The sequence below is a fragment of the Hippopotamus amphibius genome, chromosome 12 (assembly GCF_030028045.1).
Source record: "Hippopotamus amphibius kiboko isolate mHipAmp2 chromosome 12, mHipAmp2.hap2, whole genome shotgun sequence".
Classification (NCBI taxonomy): Eukaryota; Metazoa; Chordata; class Mammalia; order Artiodactyla; family Hippopotamidae; genus Hippopotamus; species Hippopotamus amphibius.
In genome coordinates this window covers 13,110,034-13,123,729 of record NC_080197.1, presented here as the reverse complement: position 1 = coordinate 13,123,729, position 13,696 = coordinate 13,110,034, and the positions used below count along the sequence as shown (strand labels likewise).

General features: G+C 37.7%; 1 protein-coding gene across 11 annotated transcripts in view; it reads left to right on the top strand.

Annotated features, from left to right (window-relative positions):
• Positions 1 to 13,696, top strand: part of NCOA3 (nuclear receptor coactivator 3) — a 118,160-nt gene that overhangs the window by 87,112 nt on the left and 17,352 nt on the right. For 8 of the 11 annotated variants that reach the window (XM_057703024.1, XM_057703016.1, XM_057703019.1 and 5 more), the window contains 14 exons: positions 1,877 to 1,981; positions 2,846 to 3,018; positions 3,500 to 3,600; positions 4,798 to 4,972; positions 5,407 to 5,595; positions 5,770 to 5,871; positions 6,657 to 6,797; positions 7,070 to 7,217; positions 7,980 to 8,371; positions 8,557 to 9,425; positions 10,318 to 10,453; positions 11,450 to 11,644; positions 12,420 to 12,683; positions 12,782 to 12,908. In XM_057703024.1, the coding sequence (XP_057559007.1) occupies positions 1,896 to 1,981; positions 2,846 to 3,018; positions 3,500 to 3,600; positions 4,798 to 4,972; positions 5,407 to 5,595; positions 5,770 to 5,871; positions 6,657 to 6,797; positions 7,070 to 7,217; positions 7,980 to 8,371; positions 8,557 to 9,425; positions 10,318 to 10,453; positions 11,450 to 11,644; positions 12,420 to 12,683; positions 12,782 to 12,908 (3,098 nt within the window). In that variant the 5' untranslated portion in view covers positions 1,877 to 1,895. Of the gene's footprint in view, positions 1 to 1,876; positions 1,982 to 2,615; positions 3,019 to 3,499; positions 3,601 to 4,797; positions 4,973 to 5,406; positions 5,596 to 5,769; positions 5,872 to 6,656; positions 6,798 to 7,069; positions 7,218 to 7,979; positions 8,372 to 8,556; positions 9,426 to 10,317; positions 10,454 to 11,449; positions 11,645 to 12,419; positions 12,684 to 12,781; positions 12,909 to 13,696 lie in introns of all 11 variants that reach the window. The other 3 variants (XM_057703027.1, XM_057703026.1, XM_057703025.1) reach the window with 2 other exon arrangements.

The following is a 13,696-nucleotide window of genomic DNA, read 5'->3' as shown; positions in this document are numbered from 1 at the left end:
TCTGTTTCTTTTCTTTTTTTAACTAATTTTTATTGGAGTGTAGTTGCTTTACAGTGTTCTATTTCTGTTCTTCAGGAACCACTTTCTTTTTAAATATGAACATTGGAAATCAAAACTGAACATACTTTTGACTTTATTTGCAAATAATTTTAAACTTAAAGCAAAGTTGCAAGAAAAAGAATAGTATGAAGAATTTTAAAATTTCTGCCCGAGATTCAACCAGTGTCGACAGTTTGCTGGCCTCCTTTTTCTTTTCTCTTCTTTCCCTCCCTTTCCTCTCCTCCTCTTCTGTTCCTTTCTCACTCAATCGCTTATATTGTATGTAATCCCCCCCCACCCCCAACCATCAAAGGGTCCTAAATACTAAGAATGGGGATAGTCTCTTAAATAACCGCAGTACAGAAGTCAACTGCATTAAATTTAACATTGGTAAAATACTTTTATCTATTGTCCATATTCTAAATTTTGTCGGTTGATCCAATAATGTTGTATATAGCATCAGTTATTGCCTTTAATTGTCATTTCTCTTTAGCTTCCTTTAACCTGAAATACCTAAAGACTTTGTCTTTTATGACATTATCATTTTTGAAGAATATAGTATTGTGGCATTGTGGCATCCGGTTATACTTTAAAAGCATAACATTGAGCCACATTAGTGAAAGTTATTTTAAGTTCTTTTGTCTCCTTTATTTTAACTCATGTTGTGAGAAAAAAAACCCACACCAGTTCTTGAAACATAACAGCTTTTCAGCCTTTAAATGTTTTACTACCAGAGTTATTGGTAGAATAAATTTTGTTGGTGTTTAATTCATATCTAGAACATCTGTGAAGATGATACTGTAAAACTTATGATTTTGATTTTTTTAAAGCTATGTATTTTAATTTTGATCAGCATCTTGTGTGGGATTTTGCATTTCTATTAATTTGCCTCTTTTCCTGGCCGTATTGTGCCACCTAGTGGAAACTGATGTCCTTCAGTGTATGTCTCAGACTCTGGATGGAATGCATGATGCATTTTAACAAATTAAGAAAAAGTAGTTTGGGGTGTTTGAACTTCTCAGTTGACTTGGAATTCTTTACAACAATGGTTGTCTATGTAAACACGAGTTTAGGACAAATAAAATTCTTAAGCGAAGGCTTAGTGGATGTCTTAAAATCATGAGCCACTGAGTGTTAAAATCTGTTCTTTTTTCAGCAAGAAATACCCTAAATTTATTTTATCAGTGCAACTTTAACCAAGGCATATTATATTTCCATTAGTTAATATTAAAATAACTGTTGCTCTGTGAATCTTGTCAAAATCCTCCCACCTGGATTTTTATTGTTGTACATGTCTATGTAAGCAGAATGTATTGGAGTTTACATGTTATTTACACAATCTTGGCTTATTTTGAAGTAACAGAAGAAAAACACATTGGATGATAAACACTAACAAAATGGTCTCAGGGAAAAAATGTGCTACCTTGAAAATAGCATAAAAATAATTTAGATACTTATTTGAAGACTTCTTACCAATTGACAAGATAAGGTCTTATTTGTGTATAAGTAAAATTCAAGATTTTATCAATTGGAGAGTTGACGGTCTTTTTTTCTTATTAGATATGAAGAGGTCTGTTCTTTGTGAGGTATTCAACGTATGCATTTTTATTCGGTCTTAAGAAACGTTTGTCCTGGGGTTGGACATTCTGTGTAATTAAAATGGAGTATGAGCTCTTGAGGTCTTCAGAACAGTTGTATACTATAAAGAATTTTGAGAATTATCTGACCAGTTAGGGAAAGCAGTTCTGAATTACAAAATACAGCCACTGAAGCATGTGACACCTTTATTAGAGTCATGGATATTTTGTAATGTTTGTATCTTATTATTCTTTCTTAGTTGCTGATGTATATTCACGATGAGTGGATTAGGAGAAAACTCCTTGGATCCACTGGCCCCTGATTCACGAAAACGCAAGTTGCCATGTGATACTCCAGGACAAGGGTAGGCAGTTTATTTCCTGATGCTTCACCAAGGTCGCCTCCCCCTGCCTTTGTTTTTTGGTTTGAAGATAACATTTTATCTTTCTGTTGTTTGCGTTCTCTGGTTAGATTTTGTTTTTTATCTTTTTTAAATAATACGATTTTGCTCTGTAGTAAGTAGAGTGGTACAGTGATGAGATGGGGACATTCTTATGATGTAATAGAAGCTTTATGGCTGATGGAAATGAGGATACTATACTAACTGTGTGATACTGTAAGAAGCATTTCTTAATGGAGGATGTAGGAGGTAGGAATAGATAGGCAAGAATATTACAAGTAAGAATCTTAAGTATCCTTCAAGAATATGTTATAAGTTGATATTTTGGCATTTGAAGGATTTCATCATTCTTTTCCTGAATGAAGTTAGAAGTTTAAAAAATAGAAATAAAATATTGTCTTTTATGCAGTGATACTTCGTAGCTTTTTTAGTATTTGCTGAGGTCAGTATCACTTGAATTTCACTGTGATGGTTGCAAAATAAAAAATAACCTATAATTCATAAAACATCATCATTAATACATAGCTATTACTGTTTTTTATCATTTGTTAATATTACTGTCTCTTCTTGATAAAGGCTTTTTTCCCCCATTTTCCAGATGATGAAATGAGACTAACTGCCTAAGGCCACTAGGCTAACAACAAGTGGACTTGAATTTAGGTTTGCATGAATTTCAACTGCATTGTACTAGGTCTCCAAGACAATGTTTTGGTAGTCTCTATGGGCTGAATTTAATTCGTATGTGAATGTAATGGTGTTGTGTAAGTGCTGATTCTGCTCATAGTTCATGATAGATATATTTATGGCCTTTTTTTCCTCCCCTCCCAGCCTTACCTGCAGTGGTGAAAAGTGGAGACGGGAGCAGGAGAGTAAATATATTGAAGAACTGGCTGAACTGATATCTGCTAATCTTAGTGATATTGACAATTTCAATGTCAAACCAGATAAATGTGCAATTTTAAAGGAAACAGTAAGGCAGATACGTCAAATAAAAGAGCAAGGTAATACAAAGTAAGAAAACACTCAAGTCATTTAGAAGGAACTTGATAACTGTGTTTACATTTGCCTTTTGCTACGTTGTTGCTTAGGTGGGACCTGCTACCCCTTGAGGGCTAGCCTCTGTGGGGCTAGATGGACAGATGAGTTGACCAGCTTTGCTCTTTAAGAAACAGTCACCAGAATTTGAAGGAGGCCAGTGTTGCTCAGCCTTTCACTTGTTAGTTCCCTTTCCGGAAACAGTGGGGTAGTGCATTTAGTGAGGAAAGAAAATTCAGGATATCTTCTGCCCTCCTGGGTAAACTGGAAGTTTAATTTTAACCTTTAAAAATGGCAGCATCATTTTCCTCTCAGGAAATATTGTGTATGTGCTTATGCACATCTGTGTGCATGTCTCTTTGTGTCTGGCCTGGGGATAACTGGAAGGTGGAGTTAATCTGTAACTGATATATATGCTATTTGTAGTACTGCCTTATGTCTTTTCAGGAAAAGCTATTTCCAATGATGATGATGTTCAGAAAGCTGATGTATCTTCCACAGGACAAGGAGTTATTGATAAAGACTCCTTAGGACCACTTTTACTTCAGGCAAGTGCAGGGTTTTAGCTATCCAATAAGCTGTGTTGATTAAAAAAATAAATAAAAATTTGGTTATTATATGGAAGTAAAAAAAAATTTCTTTTCATGAGATAGAACTCAGTATTCTAAATATAATAAAATGGTCTTATATTTAAAAATATATGTAACTCATGAGGTCCTGTGGCAAACACCCCTTTCCCCCCCATATAAATGCATTTGGGCATATTTTAGCTCAGACTTTTTTGTGCGTTTTTGCATAATCAGTAGTATGGCACACTGTAATTTTATATTTTGGAGGAATTTTTAAGACTTAAAATATGTATTTTTTTGTAAGTAGTTGTCTTAAATAGATCGAATTAACCCATAGCACTTACAGAATGTTTCTTTTTAAGTCATGTCCTGAAGCCCTTTATTAAAGTTTACTTATCAACTGTTTTTTTTCCCAGTTAGTTTGTTCCAGCTACTTCTTAGTTGGTCGGTTCAGCTCCTCTTTGTAAATTTTCATTAAAGAGCGATATAGTTCTGTAGCTTGACTTGACATCAAGTGGAAAAATGGGAAGCACTAAGGAGGATTTTTCTTAATTTTAAAAACTCCTATGAAGAAGTAATTCTTCAAAAATTAGATTAGATGTTAATTCAGATTTTGTCTTTACTGTCTTTTCAAATTGTCTTTTATTTTTCATACAACCCTGTATTGATGGTACTCATGTTAATAGAAACGATGGCTGCTAGTTGTTAAATCAACAGAATTTTTTTTCCCAAATTCTGTTTAATACTAAGGCTGGTGTCTTAGTCTGCTAAGGCTGCCATAACGAAACACCACAGACTGGGTGGCTTAAACAACAGAAATTTATTTCTTACAATTCTGGAGGCTGAAAGTCCAAGATCAAGGTGTCGGCAGCCTTGGTTTCTCCTGAGACCTACTTCTCTCCTTGGCTTGTAGATGGCTGCCTTCTCCTTGTGTTTCCACCTGGCCCTTTCTCTGTGCATGTGCATTTCTGGTGTCTTTCTGTTTTCTCATAAGAACACCAGTTCTGTTGGATTAGAGCCCTACCCTTATGACCTCATTTAACCCTAATTACCGCCTGAAAGGACCTGTTTCCAAATACAGTCATATTGAGGTTTAGGGCTTCAACATATGGATTTCGGTGGGGGACTGGATACAGTTCAGTCCATAACAGCCAATATTAACATATCCCACTTCAGGCATTGGATGGCTTCCTGTTTGTGGTGAATCGTGAAGGAAACATTGTATTTGTGTCAGAAAATGTCACCCAGTACCTGCAATATAAGCAAGAGGATCTGGTTAACACAAGCGTCTACAATATCTTGCATGAAGAAGACAGAAAGGATTTTCTTAAAAACTTACCAAAATCTACAGGTAGGCTTTTAATGTGTATTTTCTAAGTAATTAAAAAAAATTCTTTTTCTTGATCATTTCTTAGAAAATTGAATATACCTTTTTAGAAAGCCAAGTGATGATTTATGTAGAACAAGGCAAGTGGTAGATAGCAAAATTTTCAACTATGAATTTAGAATTTGGTATACATTTCAGATATACAGTCTTACAAAATACAAGTGAGAGACCTGTTGAATTTGAAATTGAAATTATTCCAGTGTTTTATATATTGCCACTTTGAAATGTTAGTATAGAAATTACTATGAAAGGTGTATAATGAGAAAATATGTATAGCTTAAATTCTTCTTTTTTTTCTTCAAATTGGAGTCTAGTTGATTTATAGCTTAAATTCTTGATGATAGTCATGGACTGAATTGCCAGCCTTTAAAAAGCTCCTTTCAATTTGTTTTCTAAAGTTAATGGAGTTACTTGGACAAATGAAACCCAGAGACAAAAAAGCCACACATTTAATTGCCGTATGTTGATGAAAATACCACATGACATTCTGGAAGACATAAACACTAGTCCTGAAATGCGCCAGCGATACGAAACGATGCAGTGCTTTGCCCTGTCCCAGCCGCGAGCTATGATGGAGGAAGGGGAAGGTGAGAGCCATAACGTGCATGTGGTGATTATCAAGCAATAGCGGCCAAACCTGTAGCTTTGTAATTTCCATTGTTGTAATTCTTCTTACTGAACTCCATGTTTGTACTTGCCTATTGAGTAGACACATCCAAAGGTTAAGTATAATTCTTTCCTGGTTACATTCTCTGTTGTAGATTTGCAGTCCTGTATGATCTGTGTGGCACGCCGCATTACCACAGGAGAAAGAGCATTTCCATCAAACCCTGAGAGCTTTATTACTAGACATGATCTTTCAGGTAAAAACTGTGCGTGTGTGTATGTTTCGTTCATTTTGAAAATTTTAATGAAAGTTAACTTTCTACAGCCTGCACTGTCATTTAAATGCCTACACCCACTGTAATGAATACTTTGCATGGATTATTTCCTACGTTTCTTATACAGCCCTAAGAGAGGTTCACCAAAACCCTGGGTTTTTAAGTTAGGTGTATTTGGCACTTAAAATCCCTCAAATAAACACACACAAAAATGTAGAGGCACCTGGCTTTCTCTCCAAATAGCATTTCAAATCAGAAGCCAGTATTCCTTCCTTCCTTCCCTCCCTCCCTCCCTCCCTCCTTCCTTCCAGTTTTGGTCTTTATTTTATTTTATTTTTTATTTTTTTGGGCTGCATTGGGTCTTCATTGCTGCACACAGGCTTTCTCTGGTTGTGGTGAGCGGGGCTACTCTTCACTGTGGTGCTCGGGCTTCTCATTGTGGTGGCTTTTGTTGTGGAGCACGGGCTCTAGGTGCACGGGATTCAGTAGTTGCAGCATGTAGGCTCAGTAGCTGTGGCGCATGGGCTTAGTTGCTTTGCGAGAAGCCATTGTTTCTTTTCTGTAACTTCAAACCCATTTTCCACAAAGAAACACCTTTCAAAAATATGGGTAATTTAATGAGAATTTCTGGAAATAATTCTTGACATGAACATGAATTTCAATTTTGGTCTGCCCTCTTTTGCCCATGAGGGTAAAGAATTGAAGCCAGTTTAGTTGATAAGGCGCAATGATGAAATTAAACACAGTGACAATTTTCTGTTTAATAGGAAAGGTTGTCAACATAGATACAAATTCACTGAGATCTTCCATGAGGCCTGGCTTTGAAGATATAATCCGAAGGTGTATCCAGAGATTTTTTAGTCTTAATGATGGGCAGTCATGGTCCCAGAAACGTCACTATCAAGAAGGTAAAGAATTTGAAGGTTGATTCTGGATCTTGTTTGTCATTGTGTTTGGCGTGCTATAGAGCAGTAAGTGTATACAGGACATAGTTTTTGTTTGTGTGAGGTGGGAAAATGATTCTTGAGCATTCTTATATTAGCCTGCTCCTAATTTTGGTGAGGTCCAGTCTTTCACTGGAGTTTGAAAATGTTGCACTTGTATATTTCCTTTCTCTTTTCTCCTGTATTTATTTGTTTTGCTAGTTGTAATCACTAGTAATGGGATATTTTCTCAACAGCTTACATCCATGGCCATGCAGAAACCCCAGTGTATCGATTCTCTTTGGCTGATGGCACTATAGTGACTGCGCAAACAAAAAGCAAACTCTTCCGAAATCCTGTAACAAATGATCGTCATGGTTTTGTCTCAACCCATTTTCTTCAGAGGTAATGATAGATTACTGTGTATTCTCAGTAAATGTAGCAGTGTTCCCGAGATGCTTTATTATTAATGTAAAAAGGGAGAGAAATTAATAAGAGAAAAAGCAGGCAAGTGGTTGGGTTTGCTGAAGTGCACTTAGATTCCTGGAGTATGATATGTTTTCTTTAAGGTTACATTTTTATGTGAAAAAGAGGATTTGTTCATCAAATAATTAATTCCTGGGAAAGCTGGAGGATGGGAAGGCTAGTAGATAAAAGAACTCATAAAATCTGACTACTTCTGTTACTTTTCATTTCTAATGATATATTACATTGCTTTTAGGAATTGAATTTAAAATTTGAAGGTAGACTTCAGGAAGAAATAGTATTGCTGTTGCTAATGGTAAATGAGCAGCACATGAAGGAGCAGGATATTCACCCATTAAGTATCTTGAGTAATTTGCAGGTGCCTCTAGGTTAACCCCTTGGTATACGGGAACCCTAATAAAGCCCCACTGAGATTCCAGATAACATAGCTTTGGGCCCTTCATGGTGCTCTGATGGTGTCACTCATTTAGATTCTGTGGCTTATTAAAAAGTATTATTAAATGAATGACTGATCAATACCTAGATTGTTATTGTCACTAGGCATTGGAATGGCGCCTCAGAAGTTAAGTTTCTGGTACAATTACTTCATCCTTTAAAAAAAACAAAACAAAAAACTGATTCAGGCTTTTAATTCATGCCTGTAATTTTTTAGTAAAACTTTGATGTTCTGTTTCTTTGCAGGGAACAGAATGGGTATAGACCAAACCCGAATCCTGTTGGGCAAGGCATTAGACCTCCAGCAGCTGGATGCAACAGTTCGGTAGGTGGCATGAGCATGTCACCAAACCCAGGCTTACAGATGCTGAGCGGCAGGACCTATGGCTTGGCTGACCCCGGCACCACGGGGCAGATGAGTGGAGCCAGGTATGGGGCTTCCGGTAGCATAGCTCCAATGAACCCTGGGCCAGGCATGCAGTCACCGTCCTCCTATCAGAACAGCAACTATGGTCTCAACATGAGTAGCCCTCCACATGGGAGTCCTGGTCTTGGCTCCAACCAGCAGAATATCATGATTTCTCCTCGTAATCGCGGGAGTCCAAAGATGGCCTCACATCAGTTTTCTCCTGTTGCAGGTATTTGTGTTGCATTCCCTTTTCTTTCTTTTTTTTTTTTCTTTTTCAGTAATAGTTTTCTTTCCATACCACTTTAATTCTTGTAAAGTTAATCCATTTTAAAGTAGAAACTTTGAAGTGTTAAGTGGTGTTTTGTTATAGCATCTGATAGTCTAATTCTTTTCCTGGTTTTTCTCCAAATCCAGGTGTGCACTCTCCCATGGGATCTTCCGGCAATACTGGGAGTCACAGCTTTTCTAGCAGCTCTCTCAGTGCCCTTCAAGCTATTAGTGAGGGTGTAGGGACTTCTCTTTTATCTACTCTGTCTTCACCAGGTCCCAAGTTGGATAACTCTCCCAATATGAATATAACTCAACCAAGTAAAGTGAACAGTCAGGATTCCAAGAGTCCCCTAGGCTTATATTGTGACCAGAATCCAGTGGAGAGTTCAATGTGTCAGTCAAATAGCAGAGATCACCTCAATGATAAAGAAAGTAAGGAGAGCAGTGTGGAAGGGTCAGAGAATCAGCGGGGTCCTCTGGAAAGCAAAGGTCACAAAAAATTACTGCAGTTGCTTACCTGTTCTTCTGATGACCGGGGTCATTCCTCCTTGACCAACTCCCCCTTGGATTCAAGTTGTAAAGACTCTTCCATTAGTGTCACCAGCCCCTCTGGGGTCTCCTCTTCTACGTCTGGAGGAGTGTCCTCCACATCCAATATGCATGGGTCACTGCTGCAAGAGAAGCACCGGATTTTGCACAAGTTGCTGCAAAATGGGAATTCGCCGGCTGAGGTAGCCAAGATTACCGCCGAAGCCACTGGGAAAGACACTAGCAGTACGACAGCTTGTGTAGAAGGAAGTGTCAAGCAGGAGCAACTGAGTCCTAAGAAAAAGGAAAATAATGCTCTGCTTAGGTATCTGCTGGACAGGGATGATCCTAGTGACACCCTCTCCAAGGAACTGCAGCCCAAGGTGGAAGGCGTGGACAGTAAAATGAGCCAGTGCAGCAGCTCCACCATTCCCAGCTCGAGTCAAGAGAAAGACGCTAAAGTTAAGACAGAAACAAATGAAGAGGTAACTTGTCTTCTGTATATTCCAGCTTAGTCATTATATTTCATCATTGCATTTCCGTGTTAGAAAGACAGTGTGTTACACACAAAGTCTTACCTTCCATTTTAGGTTTATTTAATGAAGGTTAATCTGGAGCTGTCATTATTTTGGTAACTCTTCTTAGCATCAGTAAAGTGTATTATGATGCACTTTAGAAATAATCAGATGTGTATGCTTTCAAATATGACTGTACCTCCTCAGTAGCCAATTTGAAATTTTTCATGGAGGTTTTTATTATTGGAATGAGCACACTGTATCTTTAAGTATATGGTAGAAATGGAGAAAAGACCTTTTGTATTAAGTAAAAGAATTTTGATTTTTACCTAAAGTCAAGTTTCATGTACGCGATCACATTCTGTACAAGTGTTTCCCAGACTCCACTTGAGGAACACTATTCTAGGGAGATGTTAATATGCACCTGAGAAAATTAAAGTCTTGGAGAAGTCCTACTGTTGGGATGTCTGTTTAACTTTGTTTAAGCTTTGTTTATTATTTCCCAAAGGAATTGACCAAAAGCCCCTTTTAAAGCATGGCTGTGAATATCTTGTTGAACTAGGCAGACATCTGTGTCAGCTCATGATTCTGACTAATGTTTGCTGGAAAATATCCTGCAGTTTTAGAATTAAACATCTAGGGTAAATTAAAAAAAATGCCCCTTGGAAAGCACATCCAAACCCATGGATTTATCTCAGTATTTGAAACTGTTTAATCAGCCAGCCTCTAAGGTGGGTGTTACCATTTCAGGTAACTATTGTGATTTACTTGTTTCCGTTGCATCTCTTTTCTTCTGATGAATATGTTTATGCCTGTGTATCTAGTAATGTACCCAGGTTAATTAAAAAAAAATTATTTTCAGGGATCTGGAGACTTGGATAATCTCGATGCTATTCTTGGTGATCTGACTAATTCTGACTTCTACAATAATTCCATGTCCACAAATGGTAGTCATCTGGTAACCAAGCAACAAATGTTTCAAGGAACTAATTCTCTGGGTAAGAAAGAACTAGATTTTATTTTTGCTGCCTTTTGAACTTTTCTGCACACCTGTATGTACTCTTACATTAAGACTAGGATCCAACTTTAAAACATGTACTCCACTTTAGTTTCTTTTATTAATTTATAATGTAGGTGCATTTAAAAGCTTTTTGGACAGTTTCCCATTTCAGACTAATGTGATACCAGTAATCACGGGGCCTATAGGAAAATGTTCTTCTCTGGTTGCTCCAGATGAGTAGTAGGTACTAGATACCTATTAGTACCTTTATTTGTCTTAGGCACAGAGAATCGGATTAAAAAGCAAATCAAAACCTGTCCTTTGACACTAGCTTACTTCTTTGGTGTTTGCTGGTTCTCACCTAACCTCTCTCCTATAGCTGAGTGTTTCTTGATTCATCAGTTTAACAGGGATATATGCATCAATTGAAAAAGAATTATCCACAATTATCTGGCAAGGTGGTTATTCATTTTTAGTGGCACTAGTTCCTAAACTGAAATGGATAGTTAGAGCAATCAAATAGATTGGAAAAAAACAAAAAGTAAAAGGTTAGGAGGAAATTTTCTGTTTTATTCCTTGATGAGAAGGCAGATTATCTTGTTGTAAAACTTTAAACTTTATGCATATTGAAGAACTTCCAGGAGTTTGAAACATTGATAAAGTTTTTACTGTTAAGTGAAGCAGGTGTGTGAATGGCCATATCAGGCTAGCGAATAGTTCCTAATACTTCAGGCAACATCGAGACGCTTGTTTTTCACTTTGTTTGCAATATAAGGTTCTTTTTTTTCTTTCCTTTTTTCTTTTTCTTTCTGGTTTTTTTTTTTTTTTTTTTTTTTTTGATGCTTAGTGTTATTTTGTAAAGGAAGACCCTGTTTGTTTTGGTAAGAAAGAGATTCTTGGGTGGGTGTTATTGGTATTTATGTCTTGTACTTGATTATTTATTTACTGAATCATCAGAGGATATTTATGTATTGTGCTTCTATGTTTTTAACAGCTTTGAGGAGCCCACAGTCTGTACAGTCTGTTCGTCCTCCATATAACCGAACATTGTCTCTAGACAGCCCTGTTTCCGTTGGCTCAAGCCCTCCAGTAAAGAATATTGGTGCTTTCCCCATGTTACCAAAGCAACCCCTGTTGGGTGGCAATCCAAGAATGATGGATAGTCAGGAAAATTATGGCTCAAATATGGGTATGTTATTTCTAATTAATATTTATGATTAAAATTTTCTTTTAGGAAAAGCAAATTTAAAATACTTCGTTGGAATTAATAAGTTTTTGAATAATAGTAGCATGTTTCTTTCATGAGTATCCTTCATTTATTCTGTGTCTTGGTGATTTAAACTCTCATGGAGGCTTTTGGTCCAAGACGTTTTTCTTCTTCTTCTTCTTCTTCTTTTTTTTTCTTTTTTCACACGCTGTGAAGCGTGTAGGTCAGGGTAGGATCCCTGACCAGGGATCAAACCTGGGTCCCAGGGAAGTCCCCCAAAACAGTTTCTAACCTGTAATGAATACATAGCAATACAGGCATACCTCAGTGTTATGGCAGGTTCTGTTCCAGACCACCGCAATGAAGTAAATTTCACAGTAAAGAGAGTCACGCGAATTTTTTGGTTTCCTAGTGCATATAAAAGGTAGGTTTACACTGTACTGTATTCTGTTAAGTGTGCAATAACATTATGTCTAAAACAAATGTACATACCTTAATTTAAAAACACTTTATTGCTAGAATATGCTAACCATTACCTGACAACATAGGGTTGTCTCTAGCCTTCAATTTGTGAAAAATTCAGTATCTGTAAAGCACAGTACAGTGAAGGTGTGCCTGAAATGTCTTAAAGCTGGCTAGCCCTATCAGAATGCCAGAGCGCTTTCTTGTCAAGGCTCATGTGTCTAATGACTGTACCTGTATAATATAAGAAGAATTTCACTCTAATATGGAAAACACCTAATCATTTCTGTTTCAGGTGGACCAAACAGAAATGTGACTGTGAATCAGACTCCTTCCTCGGGAGACTGGGGTTTACCAAACTCAAAGGCCAGCCGAATGGAACCTATGAATTCAAACTCCTTGGGGAGACCAGGAACGGACTATAATGCTTCTCTACCCAGACCTGCTGTGGGTGGCTCGATGCCCTCCATGCCTCTTCGATCCAGTAGCATCCCTGGTGTGCGACCAGTGCTGCAGCAGCAGCAGCAGCAACAGCAGCAGCAGCAGATGCTTCAGATGCGTAAGCATTCCCTTCACAAGAAAAGACAGTTAAATGTTTTAGGCTAACTTTTGCCGTTGGCTTCTTTGAAAATTTATCCTTTCTTTTTGCTCCCCCAGGGCCTGGTGAGATACCCATGGGGATGGGGGTCAGTCCTTATGGCCAAGCAGCACCATCGAACCAACCTGGTTCCTGGCCAGATGGCATGTTGTCCATGGAACAAGGCCCTCATGGGACTCAAAATAGGTGGGGCCTTTTTAAGTGACCCTGTAGAAAATGTTAGCATTGGATTATCTAGAAAAGGGTTAGAGCACAGAAACAAACCTGAAAGAGAATGAGAAAGACTCTCTGTAATTGAAGTACTTGTTGCCATCTGTGTGTAAAAACAAGGCTGAGACAGCATGTGGTGGTGTTCCTGGGAGAGGGGGGAGACAGAACTATATTGTTCAGCGATAGGACTGTTGAGTGGTCACGCCTGGGAGCCTCTGGGTGCTGAGATTGTCTCTCATAATGTAATAGTCCTCCTCCATGAGGAGGGGGGTAAGTTAGCACTAGTTTGACACGATAAATGGTGCTCAGAGGGTGAACCTCACTTTTCTGGAAAGTTCATTTTTAAGGATTGAATAATTCTTTTCTAAAATTATTTAAGAGATTTCAGAGATGAAGGTGAAAGTGAAATATAGCACTCTTTTATTTTTGTAAAAGAAAGATTGTGCATTATATCTATTTCATTTTTTTAGTTTGGTCAGCTGACTCATTTGCATGAAAGAGGCCGCCTGTCAGTGTCAACTCTAACTAGAGTTCTACAATAAATTAAGCAAAAAAAAGTAACTTGAGTGCTTCTCTGCCCAGTAGAGAGCAAATAGTTTCATCACAGAAGTTTTCTGAGGCTGGGTGTAAATGTCTATCTCCATGCCCCTGTAATGTGTTGGAGAACTGTGGCACTGCTGTGGGTGTATGGGGTTTGTATTATACTTGTCGATACTTGAGCTCTGCGGGCTATGTATGAAACAAAGTTATTCTGGTAGATCCCC